The sequence below is a fragment of the Lissotriton vulgaris genome, chromosome 8 (genome assembly GCF_964263255.1).
Source record: "Lissotriton vulgaris chromosome 8, aLisVul1.2, whole genome shotgun sequence".
NCBI lineage: Eukaryota > Metazoa > Chordata > Amphibia > Caudata > Salamandridae > Lissotriton > Lissotriton vulgaris.
This window is the reverse complement of record NC_141696.1, coordinates 538,217,840-538,244,614: the sequence shown is the minus strand read 5'-3', so window position 1 is coordinate 538,244,614 and position 26,775 is coordinate 538,217,840. Positions and strand designations below refer to the sequence as shown.

Sequence of the window (26,775 nt, the reverse complement as noted above, 5' to 3'; positions counted from 1 at the left end):
ACTGCCATTTCTTTCATGAAAGTCCCTTTCCTCATTGCAATTACCTCACTGAGGAGAGTGGGGGATCTACAGGCACTAACCATAGAAGAACCTTTTTCCCAGCTCCACAAAGACAAAGTGGTTCTTTGTACTAACCCTACATTTCTACCTAAAGTAGTGTCTGCCTTTCACATCAATCTGGTGAGTTACCTGTGTTTTTTCCTCAACCAGATTTAATGGCAGAACGATCTCTACACACCTTAGATGTTAGAAGAGCTTTGCTATATTACATTGAAAGAACTGTAGTGTAGTTCCTATATTCCCAATAGGCTCTGCGCATTGGAATAATATATCCTATAGATTTTACCTAGGACTGAGGTCGACTAGGTCTCTATCGAATATATTAGACTTAATTGTGAGTGCCAGCTAGCTCAGAGGTCACTAGAAACTTTCTCTAATTCACAAGAAGAGATTCGTTTCTGACAACCTCATAAACATGACAACTTTGTTTCCCAAAGAATAAAGGTATCTTCAGAGTTGTGGAAACAATAGCTAGATATTTTACTCAATCGTGCATTCTTCGTTTCATCAGAGGTGCAGAGAAATAGAGAGACGGGCGTTTTCAATAAAAGGATTTATTGAACAGTCTTCTTTCTCATGCAAAAGAAATGAACCGCTACAATCGTAATACTGGCTGTAAAGTACATTGCGTACAGCAAGAAGAGTATTCTAAAATAATACTGTAAAAGCATGGTATGGTTTCTAAGCCATAAAAATGCGAGAACATCTATTTCCTAGGCAATTATTAGGTAATAACAGTACTACGTGGAGGACTCAACAAAAACCAGAGAAACCAATGTCTGAAAAGTACAGCATATTTTATTATATATTATGTACCAACTCCAGTATATTGGAGAAGTGTATCACAACAGATAAAATCTACTTCTTTTGAACAGTACATAAAATCCACATAAAAAATCTAGGTTAAAAATACACAATACAGTAGTAATTATCGACGCGCGTTTCGGCGTAACATACGCCTTCTTCAGGAAATTACCACACCTGTAATAAAATAAACCTATTATAAGGAAAATAAATAACATTTACGTGAATAACATTTCCGAACATAGTTACAATTCATATAATCTAATGAGTTGTTTATTGACGTTTCTATATTGCCATACATTAAAACAAAATAGTGATACAGTCCTATTTTTGAGAGCACCTCCATCAATTCTTTTATATGACCAGCATAAAATGCATATTACATGCCTGTCTATTTAGAGTAAACCATTGCATCACCACGAAAAAGGAGAAGTAAGGCAGGCACCGGAAAAAATCTTTTTTTTATAAAAATGCTTTTCCATTGTGACTTACTTGTATTTATATGGGTACATGCACAACTAGAAAGTCCTGCAATGTTAGGTGTATATGATACATTTCTAAAAAGAAAAAATCCTGAAGAATACAGAGATCAAATTTCTGAATAGGACACTGGATCGTACTCAATAGGGTGTGCTGATTCTTTTCTAACGATGTTGTAAGTATCAACTTACTTAAAACAAGAAGACACAGCAAGGCATGGATGGCTCTGCTATATTGTTTGAAGGGATGTGATTCTTAATACCTATGATTATGGAAACCACAAAATCACATTGTTTAGAAAAGCGTTTAATTAATATCACAAATATATGCTCCTATTTTGGCTCTCATGTGCTATGTTAAAATTACTTGAGAGACTATTCTATAGTAATGTTCCTTTTCTGTGATATCTTCAAGATACACGATAAATTAAAAGGGTCGCAAATAAAGACCAAGTTGTTTCTGTGGAGGAAATGGAGTAAATTGTTATCTAATGGTCAAAAGTTAAATTAACCTTGAGTAACATATGGGATCCCTAATTTTTACACTGAAGCACTACGATTGTTTATAGCACCAAGATAGTGCAGGACCTCAGAGTTATCTAGATTGAACCTGCATTTTGTGGGGGAAATGCCTCATAATGACCACCCAAAATACAGGATAACACATCGTTCTATGGAGCAAACATTCTAATAGTTAGTAACCTTATTGGTAGCTGGTGTTATATTAACTAGTAAAAACATCGGAGTCCTAATCGCCATTTACATTTGTTAGACTGGTCCGACCACCAGTCAGATGGCTAAAAGACTAATAACTACATATTAGCTATTGGTGTATATAGAGACAAACTGAAAAGTTTTTTTTTCCCTTCCCTTATAATACTTCCTTTTTACATAAACCGCAACTCGTGTCGGAATGGTTATTTTAAAGCCATGATTATTAAACTAATAAAAATAGTCTGCGGGTAGATTTAATTTTACCTTTCGATGTATATATGGACAGGCCTCACGGAGCTACGGCAGATATTATGATGATTTGGATACACAGTCCTAAAACCTGAAATACGGTTGATGGTCTGAGTTAATCAAAACCGGTACAGGTGGACGAATCGGTCACGGCATAGACCAAGGATTGTTGCTGTAGCGACATAGAGAGGACACGCCGCGGTTATTTATACTAGATGGCTAAAACTCATATGAAACTATATACAACACGACGAAGATTAACGGAGCACTCAACACGAATTACCTGTGTTCTGATATTTACTCTAGCAAAGCTCCAATCGGCAAACTTCCAGCGTCTGACGTCACGAAAGGAAGTGGTCTGTTAACCATCTCCGGGTGATATATGTCTATATATAGTCCACTTTCAGTGTCTATTGGTTGGCTACATACTCATTCAATAGAGATACCTAATTTAAATGTACGGTGTACTAACAACGGTCGGAGATGACGAACTAATGTTTAGATGGAATAAAACGAAAGAAACGTGGCCTCCAACGATATATGGATATTTCTATTTTTATTATACCGGATATTTTCGACGTCTATAGCGAATAGACATAAAAAGAGGACAAAGAGGATAAAAATGCCCAATTTAAATGTACAGTATTCGTTTTCTAAGCCATAAAATACACACATAAATAACAAAGGCTAAAAGTACTCAACTGGTGCTTCTAAAATATTCCTACCCCAATGTACCTCACCTAGGTCTAGTACGAGGGAAGAAGTAAGTGTGGTGTGACATAGGTTTAGTTTCTTTGCCAAGAATCTGTCCAAGATTTTTCTTCTGGTCTAATCCGCTCCATACCTTAGTTTAAAATGAAGGAGGTCTGTTATCTCTGTCTCGGGCTCAATTTCCCAACACCCTGCAAGGGGAGCTTGGAAACACTGGAGATGAATTCTCAGCGAGAGAAAAACAGTCTCTTGATCAGTGCTTCAGCTGGAGGGTCGGCTTCTTCGGCACTTCCTGTAGCGAACTGCGTAGGGCAAATAGGTAATCGAGCTGCTCCGAACCACTGTGCGTTTGCTAGGGCAAGTGTAGGCATATTTATACATTGAAGGTGTCTAGTTTGATGTAAAGTCTGACATAATAACGTCATCCAAGAACCCCAAAGGAATGGTAGTTCTTTGAAAACTCCATGATTTCTAGGACAAATCATTATTCGAGCAAGGGGATGTCCCTGACTGCTGAAGACCAGTTTTCCAAGAAATTGTTGTTGCTTTTTGGAACGAGTGGAGAGATGGCTATTCCTGGCAACATGCCACAGCAGCTGCGATTATTCAACATAATATAGCTCCCGTTAGAAAGCTGCTTAAAAATTGGATCTTACTGCAGCTGGAGAACCTTGCAGGTGGCAGATAAGTTGGTCAAAGAACCATCACAGGCTCCATGTAAATTAATAACCTGACATAAAAGTATACCGCTTAGTGCCCTTTTGCAGTTTGTACCACTATGAAATACTTCTTTTCCCCCACTCCAACATCTGTGTGTATATGGTAATTCCCATGTTGACTTTATGTATTCTTTACCCAACCTTTTATACACGGCAACTGGTATATGTTTCAGACAATATTGATAGTGGAAAATTGTGACAGGCAGAGTGATTGTCCCATGCATGAGCCATTCTGTTGCAGGTTTTTCCGAAACAGTTAATGTTAATATTTCCAGCTTTTCAATGCTCAGCACCATATAGTCTGCTCCTCTTTGTGCCAAAGTGATTTGTTTATCTGTAAGGTTAAATACAGAAAACATCCAAATGAATTTGTCTTAATAGTTGTAGGACCGCATTTGACTTCACACTCCAAGCAAATTGTGAGTTGTATTCCTATGCAATGCTTTATGCACTCAAACCTTCGTTTAGGCCTTGTCATTCTACTCTATCTCCTGATAACTTGGCTGAGTTTAAATGTTGTAAAGGGGCTGCTAGATCAATACGCTCTCGTTACTACCTTAAAAATCAGGCTAAACATAGGAGCACATCGCCTGTTTTTAACTTTTTAAATGAGGCTGGTCTGCTTATTAATGCCAGGTCCTAAGTTCGAAACAACGTAGCATTTAGCGATTTTGTTTCCCAAAAAAGCCCCCCTGGGTATTTATCACTGAAACGTGGGGCTGTGATTCTTCAGGCCCGGATCTGGTGGAGGCAGTTCCCGAAGGCTACACTCTGTCCAGAATGGACAGGACCAGGCGTAGGGGTGGTGGGCTATGAATTCTTTTCAGAGACACTTTCACATGTCGTATTGAGCCTCTTTCCTCGCCTTCTGATAGCTTTGAGGCACTGTATTTCTCTTTACATTTTCTTCCCTCAGCTGCCTTCGCTGGCATCCTCTGCTATAGACCTCCTGGTCCCAGAACTACCTTTCCCCAGGATATACTTAAACTAATAGAGCCCTTTGTTGATAAGCCCCATTTTAGCATTCTGGGTGATTTCAATTTCCATCTGGAGGCCATAGATAACAAGGATACGGTGGCACTAACAGATAGTCTAGCTGCTTGTGGTCTGGGCCAATTGGTCAAGGACCCTACACACTCTGCTGGCCACACGTTGGATGGCATCTTCACAAACGATGCAGAATTTTGACTGGTACTCAAATCCCTCTCTCCTGGTCCGATCATTGGGCAGTCCCCTTTCACTGTAAAGTTAATCCTATTCCCACCAATAAATCCAAGTGCAACGTGTGGGAAACCAGAAGAAATTATAAAGAGATTAATAATGACACTCTGGCACCTTTTTTGGATGCTCTTAGTCGTCTCTCTCTATCTGATCCCAATGAGGCTGCCTCCGGTCTCTCTAATGCTCTAGCCAATGCTATAGAGACTCTTGCCCCGGCTAAACGGCGCTACTCAGCCCGCAAGAGCCCCTCTCAACCCTGGTTCTCTGACCGTTTAAGATTGCTTCGTCAGAAGTGTAGACAACAGGAGAGGTCTTGGCACGCCTATCCTGACCCATCGGGAAAAGCTCTTCACAAATCTCTACTTAGAGACTACAAGAAAGCCATTATTGAGGAAAAAAGGAGCCATTTTACTAATCTGACGGCCTCCCTTAAATCGTCCAGAGACCTCTTTAATATAATTGACTCCTTATCGGCACCTAAAATAGCTGACCCTACCACCGAAACACAGGAACTATGCAATAATATTGCGAGTTTCTTCCACTCTAAGATTGCGGATATTTATGCCTCCCTCGAAATTTGCAACCATGAGTTGGATGCCAATGGAGCATGCCCCATCATGCCAATGCAGGGTGCCTTTCCCCATCCCGGGAACGTCCTTGCTTCTTCTAAACCGCAGCTTTCCTGCTTCCCCCTTTTGACCCTGGATGATCTTGACCTTCTTCTTGACTCCACTAAGTCTTGCTCGCCCCATGACCCTTGCCCCTTAAGAACTTTGAAGACCTGTAGAGTGTCTGTTATCCCTCCCCTACTGCAGGTTATAAACTTGGCTATCAGGGAGGGTATCTTCCCTTTATCTTGGAAGACGGCTGTTGTCAGACCTTTGCTTAAAAAGCCCTCTCTGGACCCGGGAGTACTTTAAAATTACTGTCCAATCTCCCTTCTCCCTGCCCCAGCCAAGATATTGGAGTCTCACATCAATCAGAACCTCTCTGCTTTTATTTAGAGTACTAACCTGTTAGACACCTCCCAACATGGGTTTCGGGCAGCTCATAGCACCGAATCTGCCCTTACGGTGGTGATCAACAATATCCGTACGGAGGTGGATAAGGGACATCCTACGCTGCTAGTGTTATTAGATCTCACAGCAGCATTTGATACCCTGTCCCCGTCAATTCTGATCTCCAGGCTTTTGGATATTGGAGTAGAGGGCATTGCCCTTAGCTTACTCTCCTCCTTTCTATATCATAGAGAGCAGAGAGTCAAAATGGGCAATTTTCTCTCTGCCCCTCAAGAAGTGCAATGTGGGGTACCACAGGGCTCTTCGTTGAGCCCCTTACTTTTTAACATATATATCACCCCACTTGCCAAAGTGGTGAGATCCTTCGGTCTGGAGGTGTTATCGTATGCCGACGATACCCAGATCTTGGTATCTATCACTCAGTCGGTAAGTGACTCGGCTCCCAAATTTAGAGCTTGTATGGAGGCAGTCTCCCAGTGGATGGTGCGCAACTATTTGAAATTGAACGGGGATAAAACCGAAATTATGGTCTTTGGAGGCAGCCAAGACTTGGATTGGTGGCCACCCTCCCTGGGGGACTGCCCCCTCCCCACCCTTTTGGCTGGAAACCTTGGTGTCCTAATTGATCCGGCTCTCTCATTCGACACACAGGTGAGCCGAACGGTGTCCACTTGCTGTGCCACTATTAGAACACTGAGGAAGATCGCCCCATATCTATCCCAGGCAGCTCGGAAACAAGCAACGGTTGCCTTAGTGTCATCTAGGCTAGATTACTGTTATGCCCTCTACAGTGGCATAAACAAGTGTTCCATCCACCGTCTTCAAATGGTACAGAACGCCGCAGCAAGGATGGTTTTGCATCTTCCTAGACTAGCTTCTGTAACGATGGCCAGAAGGGATCTTCACTGGCTTCCGATTTCCTCTAGGATCTCTTTTACACTTCTCTGTCTGGCCCACAGCGCTATACATGGCTCAGGCTCAGAGGGTATAAGGTCCCTTCTATGTGTCTACACTCCAAAAAGAACTCTCCGTTCAGCATCCAGGAACATGCTTTCAGTCCCCAGATTTGCGAAGGCAAGATGGGGAGGTAGAGCTTTTTCCACCCTAGCTCCAAAACTTTGGAATTCCCTCCCTTTGGAGCTCTCAAGTCCATCTTCTTTGGCGGTTTTTAGAAAACACCTGAAGACTTGGCTTTTCTCTCAGGCATATTAGTGATTACGTTCCCAGTACTCCATGGTTATGCAGTTGGTAGCCTGGACATTCTGTTTGTTTGTCTCCGCGCCTTGACGCCCTTCGGGGCTAAGTTTGCGCGTTACAAAAACGTCTTCATTCATTCATTCAGGGACATCTGCGAGTAGACAGTCTAATGCGATCTAACAATGGTGTCTGTACTGGGCTGGCTACACTGTAGTCAGGTATCTGGCAGCATTCTCTGCTGCGATCTCTGTTGCAGTCAGGGCAATTAATTGCAAATTCGTTAATGTGGGCATTCATCCCTGGCCATCAGTATATAACTTTTAATTTTAGTATAGATTTAGAGATCCCTTGATGTATCAGACCCTCTCCCATATGTGCTTTTTGTATCAAAGCACCTCTCTGTCTCCTATTTGGAATTACTCTATCCCCCACTCCAGGGATTTGAGCGAAAGGAACAGAGTTTGCATCAATTATGTATGAATGTTTGAGTGGATATTTTAGAGGTACCGCTGCACCGCTGCCTTTGCTTGTAGCATTGACAGCTAGCATTATTTCGCTGTCTATATTTGTTTAAGAACGAGTGATTGCAGCTACGGAAGCCATTTGCACAGCTGCCTTCGCGGCTTCATCAGCCAATGAATTCCCTGCAACGTGAACGCCATCACGATGATGGCTCAGTGTATGGATCACGTGAGTGTTTTGTAGTTCTTTCTGTAATTGAACTACTTGTTCCCAAAGCAACTTATGCTTGATTGTGCCACCTTTTGCATCTTTGAATCCGTTTTGAATCCAATTCTGCAAGTATTCATTGTAAGATTGAACTCAGTAATACAAATCTCACACTGAGTGTGGGGAATTCGCGATTGTTATTTTCAAGCGCCAACTTGAAAGCCTGTATTTCAGCTTGCTGAGCTGTACAATCTCCGAGATTGTGTTTTTGTGACCATAGATCGGAATTTGCCATTGCGCCAGCGACCTTTAACAATCTCGCACGCAACACTATCAGCTTGTTTACCCCCAATTGCGGGCTCTGCTGATCCATCTGTATAAATTATACATTTGTATTGTTCTAGAGGCAGAATCTCAGTGGGCAGAGGACATTCTTGTTCGTATTGTAGAAATTCTTGAGTTTTCAAGTAAGGGTCAAAAACGTATTCAATGTCTGTTGCAGCAAGTGAGTTAAACCATTGTATCCATCTTGGATGTAAAGCCTTTGCATTCGGAATGCTCGCTTTTGTTACTGCTTCTAAAGCAGGTACAGGAGTAGCGACCATTATAAGTTTTCCCTGTGCAGGCTCTCACTTTTGCTACTGCAGTTTGAACCGCTGTCAATATTTTTTCTGTAGAAGTAATTTTCATTTCAGCCTGTGTGTATGTGTGATTTATAAGCAGTTGGTCCTTTTTTCCCTTCATTAAAGGTAGAGTACTTGAATCCTCATCTTCCTGGGATGATTCGGATTACAAGGTTTCGTACATTTACGCGTGTCTGTAAGTGTTGTTGCTGACATGTCTGTTTGCACTGAACGCAAAATATCTGTGTGTTTGAGTCCAATTAGTTGCTTTAAAATCAGGTTTGAATACTCCGTAGAGAGGTTTAACCCTTTCTGCGTACATTAGAATGTAAGTTCTTCCGAAATTCAGGAAACCTAGAATGGACTACGTTTTTCAGCATTTTTTTCTTTTTATTAATACAAGGCATCCAAAAAAAGTGCATAGAACATAGGCAGGACTTTTCCACATATCATTACAACAAATCATATATACTTGTGGGGACATAAAAGGGAAGGAGGTTGGGGGGGCGATATATCGTTACAAACAGGGTTCACGGGGATGCGGGCTTATCCAAAGGAGGGTCAATTGGTGGCACACAAATCTCACCCCTGTATTGATTCCACTGCCCCCAAACAGTCACCCACTTACGGGGTCGGCCTCTGGCCAGGAATACGGTCTTTTCACGGAACATACACCAATCCATGCTTTCTTTCCATTCCTCAAGCATAGGTGGTCTCCCGGAACCCCATTTCTGTGCTATATTCCTTTTCGCGATCATTACCTGGAGAGTGGCCCACTTGGTCTGTGCTGTATTTAGGTCTGTGGGTTCCCAAATATTAAGGATACATCTCCTCGCCTCTGGCAACAATGGCACCCCCAGCACCTCTCGCATAACATCATGTATTGCACTCCAGTAATCCACCATATAGCGACATTCCCAGATGATATGAAAAAACGTGCCCCACCTGCCCACATCCTCACCTGCACAAATCGTCATCTGAAAGCCTCATCCGGACCAAACGCGGACCTGTGACATATACTCTATGTAATATCTTCAATTGGACAAGCCGTAAACGCGCCGGAATTACTACCTCTTTCGGGGATGACATGGCTGTTTGCCTGTCTTAATCGTCCAGTTCAATACCATCCCCCATCCATTTGTTCCTCACTCTACAAGGAAATCTGCTCTGTGATTGATCAATTTTTTATAGTTAAGGGAGATAGTTCTATCGGGCAAATGCCCATCCAATATCCTATCTTCTAATGGCGAGGACTCGGGCAGTTCCTCTCCTGTCAATACCACCGCCTGCAGCTCATGCCGGACTTGCGCATAGCGGAAACACTCCGCTCCATTCAACTCGAACTCAGTTTGTAATTCGGTGAACGTCTTAATCCTGCCCTTAACCCAAACATCTCCAATTGAAGTGATTCCAATCAGGTCCCATCTGGCAAAGCCTTTTGTGTTCCAAAGCTTCCCTAGTTTGTCAGAGTCAAATAGTGGAGTAGCAGGCGTTAAGCGGTCTCTCCACCCCAAGGAACCAGTGGCGTCATGCCATATCTGCACTGCCACCTTGGTAGGACCCGTCAAACTTTTCCATGCCGATTTGGCATATAAAGCTCTACTATAATTTCCACCCGGGAGTAGCCATCTGTCCATGGCGTAACCAGGGTTTAAGGCCGGCCCATAAGTACCGCGGTTTATAGCTGCCAGCTGAAAAGCCCAGTAATACCGTCTGATGTTGGGGAGGGCAATACCACTGTCATATCACGGCAACGTCAATTTGGCTAAGGCAATACGAGGCCTACCGTCCCACAATAAATTACGTTGTATCCCCTCCACCTCTCGGAAATAACTGGCTTGGACCAGGTCTAAGGTGTTCTGAAGGGCGTAGGGGAAGCGGGTTAGGGACATCATTTTGAAAAGGGCCGCCCTTCCTAATAGGGAGAGAGGAAGCTTCCTCCAACTATTCGCATCACTTCTCAACCTAACCAAAGGGGGGAGGAGGTTTCTCTCGTATCTGACTGCAGGATCTAATGAAATCAAGATTCCCTGATATGTAAACCCATCCGCGGCGATCTGAATCGGGCAGTTTCGTGGAGGGATCGGGGCATCGCCACTCAGCACAAACAAATGGGATTTATCCCAGTTTATAGAGAGCCCTGAATTTTTACTGTAGGAGGCCAGGACATCATAGACAACATTCAGAGATTTTCTAGGTGAAGTCAAATAGAGCAGAATGTCATCCGCATATAAAGAGATCCTGTCCTCTACCTGAGGGGACCACCTAATACCTCGGATGGACGCTCCCAGCGGATCCACGCTGCCAATGGTTACAGCACCAATGAAAACAAAAGGGGGGAGAGCGGACAGCCTTGTCGGGTGCCTCGCCCCAGATTAAACACCGCCGAAAACCTGTTATTCGCTACCACCTGCGCAAGAGGGTCAGTATATAACAGACGCACCCATCCAATAAACTCAGATCCAAATTTTGTCAGAACTGCCCACAAATATGACCATTCCCACGTGTCAAAGGCCATCGAGTGATGCGATTACAGCCTGTTCCCTGTGAGCTCTGGCCAACGCCCCATGCAGTCTGCGAAGATTTAAGGCAGTATTTCTTTGGGGAATGAAGCCCGATTGATCAGGGTGTACCAGCCCGCTAATAACTTTGATCAGCCTATTAGCTAAGAGTTTAGCAAGGATCTTAGGCTCCGCATTCAGTAAAGAAATAGGCCTATAAGAGGCACAATTGGTTTTAGACTTTCCCTCCTTAGGAATAGTCACAATAGGTGCCACTCTTTGATCATATGGCAGCACTCCCCTCTCCCGGGCCTCCAGAAACATACCCCGAAGATAAGGGGCAATCCTATCGGGTTTAAGTTTATACAGCTCAATCGGGAGCCCATTAGGACCCAGCGCTTTACCAGAATTCAAGGAGCGCACTGCAAGGGCCACCTCGTCAACGGTTAGCGCACTGTCCATGAAGTCATGATCCTCCTTATCTAGGCTTGGAAGGCCGATATCCCGCAACAATAAGCGAGAGTCCTCTTCCGGCCGTCCTGTGACTGAGGTATATACTAAACAAAAATATTCCGCAAAACTATCAACCATGCCTTGTGGATCCGTTATACGCATTCCATCAGCCGCCTCCAATTCTGGGACGATCCGATCGGCCCTGTCTTTCTTATCTAACCATGCAATGAGTTTCCCAGCCTTATCACAGACATCATATAAGCGACCTTGCTGCTCTCTACTCAGCGCCCTGGCACTTTCAGTAACTAGAGCTCTATATTCAAGTTGCTTGAGATTCAGGGCATGCAGCTTGCCACGAGGACTCTTGCTCCAAGTCCGCCTCAATACTGGCTATTTCAGATTCTACTGTCACAATTTCTGCATTCCGATCCCTCTTCGCTCCTGCAATCAATGACAAGGCCTGGCCTCTTATAAACACCTTAAAAGCCTCCCATAGTGAAATTGAGGATGTCACCGATCCCTCATTCTCACGAAAATAGTGGTCCAACGCCTTCAGCAACTCTTTACGGATTTTAGGACTGCGTATATACCAAAGATTAATGGGGGCTATTCTACCGCTGGACTCCAAGGACACACCCAGCCTAACCAAAAGCGGCGAATGATCCGAAATACCTCTCGCTAGGTGCGTTGCTTCTGTGATGTGATATGCCTGGGGCACTAAACCGTAATCAATGGGCAATAGACTACCATGCGCACCAGAGTGAGAAGTGAACTGCTGTTGATCCGGATGAAGCAACCTCCAACAATCAATCAAGCCCACAGCATCCATGAACTCAGGAAGCCATCTCGGCGCTCTCCCCATATCTCTAGGGCGATGCCTAGCTATAGCTATAGCACCAGAGACCACAGCATTAAAGTCACCTCCCAAAATCAGAAGACCTCTCGGGAGGTCCAGCAGGAGTTTCCCCAAATCCACCAACGTGGTTGCTTGCATACCCGGGGGGACGTAAACTGACACTACGGAGACGGTATGCCCCTCCCAGCGACCGGACACCAACATATCTGCCCCGATCATCTTCGATAAGTCAATCACCATGGGGAGCGTCTTCCTATACAGAATCCCCACCTCCTGGATCCTGATGTGAACCCCGCGTGCACCACCAAACGATAACCCAGTCTGTGCATTGCTTTACAGGAGTTTCCCACTAAGTGAGTTTCTTGCAGTAATACAACATCCGGGGCCAGACGTCTAAGGAACTGAAGAACCACACTGCGCTTGATTTTGTTCCCCAACCCATTTACATTCCAACTTAAAACCGTTAGCCCCCTACCCCATCATGAAACATGTAGTGAGTCAGTCTACCCCCCCAGTTCCTGCATCATAGGTACATCACAATTCTGGAAAAAGCCTTGAAATACGTAGTGTACAAGCAACAATACAAGCAAATACAATACATTACCCCCCCCCCCCCCCCCCCCCCCCACAACAAACCCGTGCGCCTCCCCCCTCTGCACCCCTGCTTACGGTGTCCACCTCGCAGTGTGCCTGTCGCCCCATACTCAAACTACTAAACTACCGAAAAGTAACCCTGAGGAGGAGTACGACCCCCGATTTCCTCACCTGTCCCCATATTTTTGTCAGACCGTGAGACAAATTGTGTGTGACTGACTTATCTGCGTATACTGTTCATATTGTCCTTGCTCTTGTGCGTCATCCTCTTCGTCTCCACTCATTCGCCGCTGATCATTCTGAGAGGAAATGGTCTCCAGCCAGTCTGAGGCAATTTTGGGATTGTCAAAGAACATTGCCTTGCCAGCATGCTCGACTCAACTTGGCGGGATACAGCATGGCATATTTGAGTCCTTTATCACAAAGTTTCTGCTTGACGCCCATGAAGGTCTGCCTCTGTCTCTGCACCGCCTGCGTAAAGTCCGGATAAAAATTTAGGGTTGAGTTTTCATATTGGAGAGGGCGTCTGGTCCTGGAGGCTTGCAGGATAGCGTCTGTCCCTAAAATTCAGCACCCTTGCGATAATCGGCCGGGAAGGCGCACCAGGTCGCGGTCTTCCCCCTGGTATCCTATGTGCTCTTTCAATCGTAAAGAAGCGTCCCAGGCCCTTGGGTTTTAAGTGGTTGAGAATGATGTTTTCAACAAAAAGGTCTGCCGCCTGTTCCTCCGCCTTTTCAGGCACTCCAATAATATGCACGTTGTTTCTACGGGCCCTCCCATCATATTCATCCAACTTATGATTGGCAACCTCACTGGACGTTTTAAGCTCACAAAGTTCCTGTTGTAAAAGAGTCACATCATCTGTAAGACTAGTGGTCTTGATGTCGAACGATTGAACTTTTTCGCTAGTCTTTGTGAGGTCCGCTCGAAGCAAATTAACTTCTATAGATACCGTATCAAGTTTATGATCTAGGGATTCCATCTTACTACCGAGGGAGGTTTGCACCCTGTTTATTGCTGCCATCACATCTAGCAGCGTGGGCTCCGCCACAGTCGCCGAGTCCCCAACATGTCCGTCCTGCGGCTTCCCAGGCCCTGGTGGCGATCCTCTGGGTTGCGTGTAGCGATCCAATTTGTTAATTTGGGTGTACCTAGCTCCCCTGGGCTCCGTGGGCTGCGTCTTTTCAGCTTCGGGTTTAGTCGCCATTATGCGGACCAAGGAGGAGGAGGGAAACAGTTGTGACAGCAGTCTCACGACAACGCACCAATCACTGCTTGAAGCCACACCAACCACCTTATCTTATTTGTTGCGAACAATGTCTCTAACGCAGCTCAAACCCAGCTTCCGGGGGAGAGATGGTTGGTAACCATATCAATCTCATTATCCATTTAACTGAAATACACCGCCGTGGTTTGTAGGGCACAGAACAAGAATCACTTCACGGGGCACACTCTCTTCTTGGAGAAATCACATTGGGTAAATGAGGACTTCAACGCAGGGTATTTAACACTGTCCTAGGCCTGGTCACAGCCGGCAGCGTCTCAGGTTAGGCTGTCAGTCCGCTCCATTCGCATCGGGCCCTCTTAGTTGTAAAGTAGTTCTGCCACCGGAGGTCCTGGGCAATAACCTTCTATTCTGCTGCGATGCTCAATCAGAGCAGGTCAATTGAACCCACTATCAGATGGCAGCTGCCTTTAGAGCCTCAGTACAGGCCCCGCCGCTCCACCGACCCCAAAACACCCCAGGTGGGCGCTCTCCTACCTCCGTCTGTTGCGCTCTGCAGCCCTACGGGGCCAGTGAGGGGGACGGGGGGGCGGGCCAGGGGGACAAGCGATGGTAGCGCGATTGTGGCTTCCACGGGGCCCGACCGGGGATCCTCGGCGTAGACCCCGCTGTTGATGCACTGAGGCCTGGATATGGTTACTACCAGAGGCCCCGGCTTTTAGGCCTACCGGCTGCAATTTTTGAAGTCCCTGATTCTCCACTTCTGGCCGGCGGAAACAGACGCGGTTTGCAGCATCCTGCGTCGCTTGATTTCCGATGTTAATTTTGCCGTTCTTTAGGCAGGATTATGGACAGGATATGTCCCGGGGCGTCGGGGGTCTCGGGAGCCCGGGATTCAGGCGGCCATTTTGGTCGCCCTCGTAGCTCCTCAGTTTTTTAGCATTTTTGGAGGTTGGAGCAGCGCACACTTTTTTTAAAAAGTTGGCTGCCAGGCTTTTGCTTTCACTTGATAACTTTTATTCCAGAGATAGGACGTTGAGGTGAGCAATTCTTGATTTTTTTAAAGTTGAATTTATACCCTTCAGAGGCAAAGCCAACAATTATGGTATTGACTTCACTTCAAAATAGCTTTATTCGACAGATGTATCATAAAAGCACTACATAAACATTACAACATACACATTTTAAATTACATAAATAATCCAGACCTAAAAACATATTAATAAGTTATTAAATCATTTACAACTGACGAATAAGTGGTATCTAAACGAATTTAAAAACTACAGTACCATAAAAATCATCATCATTAAGCCACCAGTAGCATTTCATAACTCCAATACATTCCTTTTAAAAGTTATCATTTGATGTATGCCTAGGGAAGTACCCTAGATCGAATAGACCAGGACCATCCCAAAAACTTGGCCATTGCAATTGCTATTGGTAGGGTTGGGTCCGTAGTAAGGATTCTCAACGCCTCTTAATGCCTTCTAAAGCCTAATAGCTTGCAGATGGGTATAACCCACATAGTGCGGGGTTTATTATATAATGGGCAAAAGAAAAAACAGATGACTAATTGTTTCCTGTCTATCTGAACACCTTGGCATACCTTGGGCATACATCCTTAATGACCCCTGCCCATTTACTAGAGAATGACCGAACAGGTAGGGTTCCGACCCTCAGCTGAAAATACAGTTTCCAGTTTCCAGTCAAAGGGTTTCTCAATGGCATCCAAATATTTTTCTAAAGCGGGCCTTTGCTTAAATTCTAGGAACCGGCCTGTTAGGTGCTTTGTTGATCCACTAAGGCATACTGTGACCGTGATCATTTCCCAGTACCTTTCCTTCAGGATCTTCTTTGAGGGGAAGGCAGCGTTAGAAGGGTCGTCCCACAGTTCGCGCAGGCCCAAGTTCACCAATAGCGACCTAATCTCCTTCAACCAATTTACCTTATGGAACCGATCTGCGTCCATTACATCTTTGACCTTTGGCATAATGCGATAATTCAACCGTTCACCACAATCTTCGCCAGTGTAGAAGGGGGCGAAGTTCCGCCAAGTCCATTACTGCTTTTCTACCCAGATCTAGCAATAGTGGTCGCATGGGTGTACTTTGTGGGGCACTGGTAACCTTACGCAAGAACGAATTTTCTGCTACAGTTAAGAGGGTTTAAATTCATAAACCCCCATAGCTCGGCTCTGTACAAAGCGGAGCTTAAGACCTTCATACCATAAATCTCCAGCACTGGGCTAATAGGTTTAGAGAGGGAAGATTTGAATTTAGCTGCAAGGATCCCTGACTTTTGTTTATGCTTTAATGTGGCCACATCAATGTGGTTTGACCATCTCATATCTGCCTGTAGGGTAACTCACAGATAAATAAGTAAAGGCGTTGACTTTTTCAAGGGGAGCATTGTTCATGTATACCTTACCCCAGAATGATCTATGTTCATTAAAAGACATAAACTTTGTCTTTGCCGTATTAATTACTAAGCCGGGAATAGAGCAGGAGTCCTCAAACCTACCTAGGGCTTATTGCAGGCCACTAGGTGTCTTGGAGATAATCAAATTATGGTATTCACTTTGTTCAAGTGCCTATCCAAGTCATAGTCTGTTAGATAGATGTCATTGGCATAGGATAATGCCTCATCATCATACGTTTGTAGTAACTTTTAGTCTAGCTGAAAATAACCCCAGACTATTCCTGAATCCCTGGGGGAGATGACAAAAGTGATGCTGTGTCCCCATAATTGAGAAAGCGGTCAAATACTTGCTTTCAGGTGCAATGTTTTGACAGAAGAAACCGTTGGAAATATCTAATGTGGTTTTATATTTTTTACGCACAATGTTGTTCATTAGTGTTGCACTGTGCATTTTGTACTGCAAATGTTTTGCAACAAGAATTTAAATGTCTGTAGTCCAAAACTAGATGATATGTATTGTTTGGTTAGGAGACAGGAATCAAAGGAGTGTTCATTGATGAGGTGCATGTTTCAATCACCCCTTGGTATTCAAGGTGATCTAATATCTCCCTGACCTGTTTTTTAGCTTCTTGCTTAACTGGATACTGCCTCTGTGCAGTTGGTTGTGTTTTTAACTGGATTTTATGGTAAGGAGAATCATCATCCCATCCCATATGATTTTTATATAATGCTGGAGCCTGGGCTGCAGCCCATTTTCTGGCATAGGTGTATTTTTAGTGAATTGGAATAGGATTTGAGAAGGCTGGCATAATGATGTCTTCGCCATGTGGGCCCTCCCTGACAAATTTTGGTGGCCAGTCTTATTCAGCTAGAAAAATGTCATAACCCTTAGAGAGCTTCTCCCAAAAGAGTGCTCTTATTTTCCTAGTTATGTCCCCCCTTTATCCGGAGTGTTAATTCATATAACTTATGGGGGGCACTAACCCTGGTATCGGCTGTTTCAACTTGAATGTACTCATTCAAGTCCACTGTCTCCATGATCATTCAAGATCTTGCGAGCTATGGTGACTTATGCTGCGCTGTCCAGCATTGTCTGGGCCCACTTCCCTGTCTTATTTTTAGACCTGCTACCTTCTTTTTGGTGAATTGAGTTTTCTTATTTTTTGGAACATGTTGATAGTCTTTGAACTTCACGCGTTCTTCCTTGTGTTCTGACCGACCTCTTCTTTCCGATTTCTGTGAGGAAGTCTGAAAGGTACGAGAGGAATGTGCATCAGTATCTTGATATCTATCAGGTTTTCTCGAATTATCCCTGTTCCTGAGGTTATACTTTTGAGGAGACCTTCCGCTGGACTGAGAACCCTTCTCTTTAGAAGTTTGTTTAGTGTTTTCCCACTTCCTTTTAGTAGTGGTGAGTGTTTTTAATAAATACCTTTTCCAGATTTTCGGTTGGGTCTTAACTGGTTTCCTACCCAAACTATCTCTACCTAGTTCTTCATAGGATTTTTCAATTATTCTGGCCAGTTCATACTGTTGTTGAGTTGAATCAATTTCTCTTATTTTTTGGCAGATCGCCACGGATGCTGCTTCACCTTTAATATTAGCTAATATTATAGCTGAGACCTGTTTGAAATCTTTCAGTAGTTTCATACCCAGATTTAAAGCAGGCTCTGCCCAGCATTCATTTTGAATCTGTTTCAGGACGTCTGGTATCACCGCCATAGACGGAACACCATGTGTTTTTGTGTAGATTGCAGCAAAGACTGTACCCCAAGTGTCACAGTCCTCCAGGTGTGGTGCGATCCCCATTGGTAAACAGTTTGTTAAAATCCTGTGTTTCTTATTAGGGGTAATATTGGGAAATACTGCCTCGATTTGAGTAATTTTTTGAGCTATCCAGAATGGAATTTGTTCCCTTTTTGTGGGTAATTTACCAATGACTGATGGTATAGTCTGTGGTGTGATTTTATTTGTGTTCCCCTGGTGAGGGGTTTGCTGTGGAATCCTTATAAGAGGTTGGACTGTTAGAATCCGCATGACATATTGAACCAATTGTCTATATTTTAATTAGTTGTTTTAATTGAACTAATAACTCCTCACCTGTCATTTCTTCAATGGCAGGATGTGGTGTATAGCTGGCTAGTACCGGCCATGCTGCTCCTGGTCTACCTGGTGAACCGAGCCTGGTATTGTAATTTTGATGTTGTAGGGTGCCTTTAAACCAGAGCGCATGCTCTTGGTAAGTTAGTGGAATTTCGATATCCTCGAAAGGAGTGTATTCCACTGGAGTTTCCTCTTCTTTGTTGAAGTGGAACACATGTGTTACCGGTTTTGCTTCAGGAAAGAAAATCCATAAATAAAATACCTCTGTCTGCCGATATTCATGTGTCTCTGACAAAAATTACCCTACCACCGCTTGGTGATAGGCCATTTGTTATAAGCTTTATAGTGATGGTTTCCCTTAAGTTTTCCGGGATAACTATAGCGTCCGAGTCGTTTTGTTGGAAACCTGTAACGTCTAAGCCCGGTTGGGCTGCAGCAGCTCCACCGGAAGTGTTGTTGCCGCCGTTATTCGACATTGTTTAATGAAAGTTTGCTGAGCAAGTTTCAAGGAAACAAGATAAGGTGCACAATATTTTGGAACACTGTATCCTTCAATGTTGAACAAACCAAAAACTAATACATAGGTTTTTCGTCCTACTCAGTTATGGCGGATATTTTATTATTTTACCCACTCCAGACGTCTATTGGAGTTTTTTACAGGAAAAAAGGGGTCTCTGAGAAAAGCACTACTGAGTTACTCTAGTATCTAGCGTTAAATTAGTACCTTACCAAACGTTGGGTGCCATGTAGTGTAGTTCACATATTCCCAATAGGCTCTGCACATTGGAATAATATATCCTATAGATTTGATGTAGGACTGAGGTCGGCTAGGTCTCTATCGAATATATTAGACTTTAATTGTGAGGGCCAGCTAGCTCAGAGGTCACAAGAAGCTTTCTCGAATTCACAAGAAGGGATTAGTTTCTGACAACCGCATAAACATGACAACTTTATTTCCCCAAGAATAAATGGATCTTCAGAGTCGTGGAAACAATAGATATTTTACTCAATCGTGCATGCTTTGTTTCATCAGAGCTGCAGAGAAATAGAGAGACAGGCGTTTTCAATAAAATAATTTATTGAACAGTCTTTTTTCTCATGCAAAAGAAATGAACTGCTACAATCGTAATACTGGCTGTAAAGTATAATGCGTACAGCAAAAAGAGTATTATAAAATAATACTGTAAAAGCATGGTATGGTTTCTAAGCCATAAAATACATACATAAATAACAAAGGCTAAAAGTACTCAACTGGTGCTTCTAAAATGCGCCTACCCCAATGTACCTAACCTAAGTCTAGTACGAGGGAAGAAGTAAGTGTGGTGTAGCATAGATTTAGTTTCTTTGCCAAGAATCTAGCCAAGATTTTTCTTAGGGTCTAATCCGCTCCATACCTTAGTTTAGAATGAAGGAGGTCTGGTATCTCTGTCTCGGACTCTATTTCATAACACCCCGCGAGGGGAGCTTGGAAACACTGGAGCTGGATTCTCAGCGAGAGAAAGGCAGTCTCTTGATCAGTGCGTCAGCTGGGAGGTCGGCTTACTTCGCACTTGCTGTAGCGAGCTGCGTCGGGCAAGTAGATAGTAGAGCTGCTCCGAACCACCGTGTGGTTGCTAGGGCAAGTGTAGGCCTATTTATTCCTTGAAGGTGTCTAGTTTGACGGAAAGTCTGACATAACGTCATCAAAGAACCCCAAGGGAATGGTAGTTCTTTGAAAACTCCATGATTTGTAGGACAAATCAATATTCAAGCAAGGGGATGTACCTGACTGCTGAAGCAGAGTTTTCCAAGAAATAGTTGTGGCTTTTTGGCACGAGTGGAAGTAGCCATGCCTGTATTTGGACCGCATGGGTTAGGTCTAAATATGGTTATGATTTCTATGCCTATATAAGGGCAATGTGAATTATACCTATATAAGAGCATGAATCGGTAACTTACCCTTGGATTCTAAAATGCTACACAACAGAACAAAACAGTTTCGCAAAACAAAACAACTTTGTTGCTTTTTCTCCACCACTCAAAGGCAATCCGATATCTAAATCCGGTAATGCTAGATGGATTGTCAAATGTATTCCGACACCTTATGCTAAAGCAAAAAGAACTTTACCAATACCCCCTAGAGCGCATTTAACTCTCAAAATAAGGGCTACTATGGCTTTCTTAGGAAACATTTCCATAGCTGACATCTGTAAAGCTGCAACATGGTCTACAACTCACACATTCACCAACCACTATTGTGTAGATGTGTTAGCGAGGCAGCAAGCTAATGTAGACCATGCAGTACTTAGAACACTCTTTCAGACAACTGTATAGTCTATGCACAGCATGTGATCTACAGCTCACATGCCTCAAACAGAAAATGTTACTTTCCCAATAAACAGAAGTTCTTGGCATGAAGAGCTGTAGATTCACATGCGCCCCTCCGCCTCCCCGGGTTCCTAAATCTGTTGGTTTCTTACTCGTATACATATGTATGGACATCTTTATTCTACACTTACTAACTCCATTCTCACTCTCTGCGGGAAAACAGTCTAACAATGGAGGCGATGCCCATGCGCCCTATCACCGAAAGGAGGAGTCTCCTTACCTTGTGACTGGAAAGACTTCTTGGAAGAAACGCAACTTTCAAACATCCGGACCAAACACTAGATGGCAGGAGTATGCAAAGCATGTGACTCTACAGCTCTACATGACAAGAGCAGATGCTTGCTGGGTAAGTAACATTTTCCTTTTCCACCCTCGCCATAGCCATGTGGCTTTGTTTTCTGTAGATTGAAGAATTGGTTAAAGAATTGGAAGAACACTAGACATTTATTTTAACAGCGAGAAAATCAAATTGTGAGAGGATTTATTTTCCCAACTTTAATTTTGGATGTTGTTTTGATAGGAATGCTATTACTTTATCATTAGATTGACATTAGAGACTTTGTAGCCGAAATATCTTTGTTGTATGTGGGATAAAATGCTCTGAATTGGTGTTACTCATAAAAGGAACCATGAATTAATGCAACGGTTCTGCAGATACAATTAGGATGGTTAGGCTGGTAACCTGGGGACTTGGTATGATCAAGAACCAGCAGTTCCAAGGAACTTTGTGTAAATAATTGGAATGGAAGAGGACCTATGTCTGAGATGATAGCGTCCCTTTCAATTAAGGCAGGGCTGGATATTACTTTGAGCATTATCTGCAATGAAAACATTCCTTTCTCAACTCTAACTTTGTATAACTGAAGCGCTTGTTTTTCTGATGCCTGCTAAATATCAAAGACTGCATAGTGTTCAGACTTCCGTAGTCTGTGGTTGAATGCAATTTTTAAAATGTACGTTTTTTTAAATGTAATTGCTAAATTATTTTGATGGGTAAGATTGTTTGGTAGTCTTCCAGCAAAACAGTTGAGGAGTGTGTCCACCTATCAAGTTAAGTTTGTTCTTGTTTTGTTCATTGAATAGTGATTATTTGTAAATGTTTTGAATTTTCAATTGGTTGTTTTCACATTTATTTCACTCATTTTATGCTTAATTTTATTCATCAATTGAACTTGACTGATAGCAGTTACATAGAAACAGCATCCAGTTCGCTGATGGATATGATGTAAAGGAAGACATTGGTGTTGGCTCTTACTCCATTTGCAAAAGGTGTATCCACAAGGCTTCAAATATGGAATATGCAGTTAAGGTATGATTTCTATTCCTATCTTAATGCTTTTGAACATAAGCGCCTAACTGGTGTCTGCATAATTTGACTTAATTGCAATAGATGTTGAACCTCAAGTTAGTAATGTAATTCAGTTTAAAGGATTCATACATTTTGACTAGCTTTCCACATAAACCTGGTTTTGGATTACCTTAACCCTCATGCAGTCTTATTCCAAATATCTTGCTGCAAGAATGTTATACACTTTTATTCTTTGCTTTTTTATCCTGTGTAAAAGTACTGCCCAGAATCATAGTGATATGATTGTATATTTATAAAAAAAGGTCTGTTTCAACCCGGTGTTTCTGTAATCCGTAACCAGGAAGTGGGGGAGGGGGAGGAAGGATCCCAGAGCCTCTTTACTTACCTGAAGTTCTACTACGGTCAAAGGCTAAATAGAGGTAGGGTGATATTTGGACACTACTACAATGGGCACGTTCTCTCTCACGTTTTGCTACATAATGCAACCCCCTCACATACACATGGTGGCATTCTTCATCTTGGGGTTAGCCTTTGCAAGCAACTTCTTTTGAGCTGTTTTTATGGATATATGAAAGATCTAAAATTGTATTCAGTGTGGAAAAAGTTTTGTTTGTGGCACTTGCAGCTGTAGGTACACATGCTCCCGCCATGTAGTGCAGGACGCTAAAGTTGGGCACAGACGTATGCAACTTGTTTTTCTTCAAAGAAATCTTCATCAAGTCATTAGGTATAGTGACGCCACCTACTACTGGTAATTCACATGAGTATATGGTCCATTGTTAGATTGTTTATTTTTGCCGTCTGGTTTGGACATCCGTCTTGCGAGCTCCGGTGCTGCACCTTGTACTGTTTGTCACCGGTACCTCTTGGTTCTTCCACCCTGGTTCGCGTGAACAGTCATCCTTCTACTTCCTTTTTTCAACCTCAGTAACCTCCATCAGCCTCAACAACAGTTTCTTCCATTACCCCCCTTTAGGGCAGTTGCCCTCTTGTGGAGATTTCTCTTCCTAATCTTTCATTAACAATGCAGACTCTGAAGGTTTGGAACCCCTTTCCAGTACTGTCCACAGTACCATTCAAAATACCCCTGGACAGGACTGTAACGGTGTTCTTTCGCCAGAGCAAGTTCAGCCCCCGTCTCCCCCCCTCCCCCCAGCCTCCATCCCAGGAATAAGATACCGCAAACCACTTTGAAGACAAGATGTCGAAGAGGAGTTGCAGCTAGTGACCTTTGGCCACTAGGCTTTTACTTCAGCTTGAACCAGCCTCTCACTCAAGAGGACCGCAAACTCATCCAGCAGAAGACATTGAGCGTGAGTACACCACCACCCCCTCCACCACCACCTTGGCATCGACCGGCTCAGACTTCGAGCTCCAATGCCCAGACTCTGGTTTCCATTTGCCACTGCCTGTAGGCATGGTTTGCACTAAACAAAGACCTCTGAACGGAGTGTGAGCCAACCATCAGCCACAAAGAAGCAGCTTCAGACCCAGCCAATGGCGTCTGAAACACCTTCAAAGCTCACATCGAACCCTACCTCAGCTGTAAAGATTCCTTTACTGCAGAAACACCATTCGGTGCACGGTGTACAAAACCATTTGTCTGACACCCAAAGCTGAGTCATAAGTAAGGTCAGAAAACCACGAAAACTAGGGTGTGCCCCTCACAGTCGAACAAAACCTCATTACCATGAAACAGATCTAGGTTATAGTGTGCATCCATGATCTATGTTCGCTCATGACCAAAAATCTGTACCAGGAATCAAGATATCCATGCAGCCTGGGCACTCAGGGCAAGGGTGGGGATGTACGTTGTTACAACGCATGCTTTTACCACGTATGCCTTTACGACGCATGTTTTTCAACGCAAGTCGTTATGACTTGCGTTGGGGGGTGCTGGATAGTGAATAGTTTAATTTACTATTCCAACTCCAGTCCCCGTGGATAGTAGGGAAGGTGTTGGATACTAAATTAAACTATTACCTATCCTAGAGCGCCCCCCAGCGCAAGTCGTTGTAATGACTTGTGTTGAAAAACCTGCGTTGTAAAGGTACTGCGTGGTAAAAGTTGCGTTGTAAAGGATGTTTCCCCAAGGGTGCCTGCCCGTCACTGTGTAGGACTTTTCCATCCCAACAAAAAATGTAGTGCACTGGTGCATTTGAAATATTCGGATTGTAATAAGGGGTGTTTATATTTTACAAAGAATCTACGTTGATCATTGCTTTAAAAACTGGGACAAACACTGAATAGAAATATTTGTAAACTCCTAGAGGAATGTCTGAGGCAAATATTTCCTTCCCCTACTAATGGGTAAGAAATGATGGCTCCCTGAAATTGAGTTCAAATACTGCTTCTGTGCCTCCAGCTTTGAAACCTCTTTTTGCTCTTTATTGGATGAGGTAGAAGTGCCATGTCTGCAGCCTCTTACAGGATGACAATCCACTTTACTTGCCATTTGTCACAAACTTGTCTATGTAGCCCAAAGTGTACATGGGCATGAGAAACCTATGTCTAAGCTGACTCCTTTGAACTGATTTCGTTTTCAATTACTAATAAAAAGATAGTAGCCAACAGGGTCCCATCTGCAAACTTCCTCTCAGCTATTCGAATTGCTCCAGCCAAGGATCCCCCCCCCCCCCCAAAAAAAAAATCTCCTCCCAGCCATCATCTTAGCAAGCTCCTATGCTAGGTTTGTTTCTGCTTTTTCGAAGAATATTCCTGTGCTAGAAAAAACTGTTTTACAGGTGCTAATCACAAAGGCAAATAGCTAGAAAGCATGTTTCCTGCAGCATGTGTGGCTGTAGATACACATGCTTTGCATACTCCTGTTATGTAGCGTTGAGCAGGGATGTTTGCAAGTTGTTTTTCTTCAAAAATGTCTTCCATGTCATCAGATGCAGTGGAATGACTCCTCCTCTTGGATTACATTGTGCATGTGCAAGGACTCAATGTTAAATAGTTTCCTTCGTCCTCCGGTTCGGATGCATACCAAGCGTCCTCTGAGTAAATCATATTTTGAACTTATTTTCTTCAGTCCTCTTTGGTTCCTTTTCGATCTGGTCGCATCTGATTCAACAAAGCGCTGGTCACATAATCTTCCCAATTACATGAGAACCCCTTATCAGCATCGGAGACCGCCATCGACAACTCTATCATCACGGGCCTTGTTCCCCTTGATTACTGATTGTCGTCTCTAGTCCTCCTGCTCTAAAGCACTTGGTGATAGAATGGACACTCACTTGAATTGAAAATGCACATGGGCAGACCACCAAGAAGTGTGCAAATTGTGCCTGTCCTTCAACCACGACGACTCCTGTGTATGATGACTCGCCTTCAGATCCAAAGAGACTGGTTTAGGAGAGAATGTTGTGGGGCACACTTGAGATTGTACTAACAGAGCACCTTTGAGACCTCAGACATTTTCAGGGAAGAAGATCCTTTTGATGCCCCTTGTGATGTCATAGAACAGGCGGACACTGTTCCATTGGTCCTCCTGGCTGTGCAACAAACATGCAGACAAGAGACCGAGTTGGACCAAGAAGAAATGGAGGCTGTTGAACCGATGCCAAAAGACTAGCAGCCTTTACATCTAGACCATGCCAGTGGACGAGACTGCCATTGACCTTCCAATGTCCATCCCATCAGAGCACCAAAAGAAGTACCATGCAGAGGTAGAGCACCACTTCTGTGGGAGTCGGACATTGTGCTCGGAGCATTAACACTAAGGAAAGCCAAGCCAGAGGGTGCCTTCGGACTCCTAGCAGCACAGGCAAAAAGGTTCAGATTCAAACAAGTCTCCACCAAAGGGCATTGGCCTTAATCAAGTCTGAGCACCTTCAGGGACACCAGGCAACTTTAGTCCCGCCATAAGCAAGCACCAAAAGCACCATCTGTGCCTGTGTACAAGACTGTCACGTTAAAACCTGTTTCCATGCCAAATGCCTCCTCAAAGCCAAAATTAAAACTGACCTTAAGGTCTCCATCAACGCTCTCAGGACATCACAGCTCCAAACTTTCATAAAAACGACAGAAAGAACTTAATGCCAGGCAGAAGACCCTGTTCAGCCACTCTGTTACATGCAAGATCTTGACAAATGCCTCCACCAGTAACTCAGGAACATCTTTTCGAAAGAGAAGATTGGCCATGGAGAGGGAGCCGTCTTCCAAGCTTGCCTGTCTTTGGAGCCAGCACCAAAATAGCTGAAGAACAGAACCACAGTCTTCTCCCTCTGCCGCAAAGTCCACCACAAGTGGAATCTAATAAGGTATATATTTGATGAACGCCACACATCTTTTCTTACAAGCACTACTCTATGATCATCTTAGCCAGTCAACAATCTGTTAGAGCAAACTTTGTTACGGACTTGGCTTCCGTGTGCATGATGCAGAAGTCTGAAACAATCACTTCTGGACGTCAATGCTTTACATTTATGCTAAGCATGTCGATCTACAGCCACACGTGATAAGAGCGGCAAACGTTGCCC

At 43.7% G+C, this 26,775-nt stretch overlaps 1 protein-coding gene across 4 annotated transcripts in view; it reads left to right on the top strand.

Moving 5' to 3' along the window:
* The window catches only part of RPS6KA3 (ribosomal protein S6 kinase A3), a 796,620-nt gene that overhangs the window by 478,585 nt on the left and 291,260 nt on the right, over positions 1-26,775 (top strand). For 3 of the 4 annotated variants that reach the window (XM_086934351.1, XM_086934353.1, XM_086934354.1), the window contains one exon: positions 22,166-22,291. In XM_086934351.1, coding sequence (XP_086790477.1) covers positions 22,166-22,291 — 126 coding nt within the window. The remainder of the gene's footprint in view (positions 1-22,165; positions 22,292-26,775) is intronic. The other variant, XM_086934352.1, reaches the window with a different exon arrangement.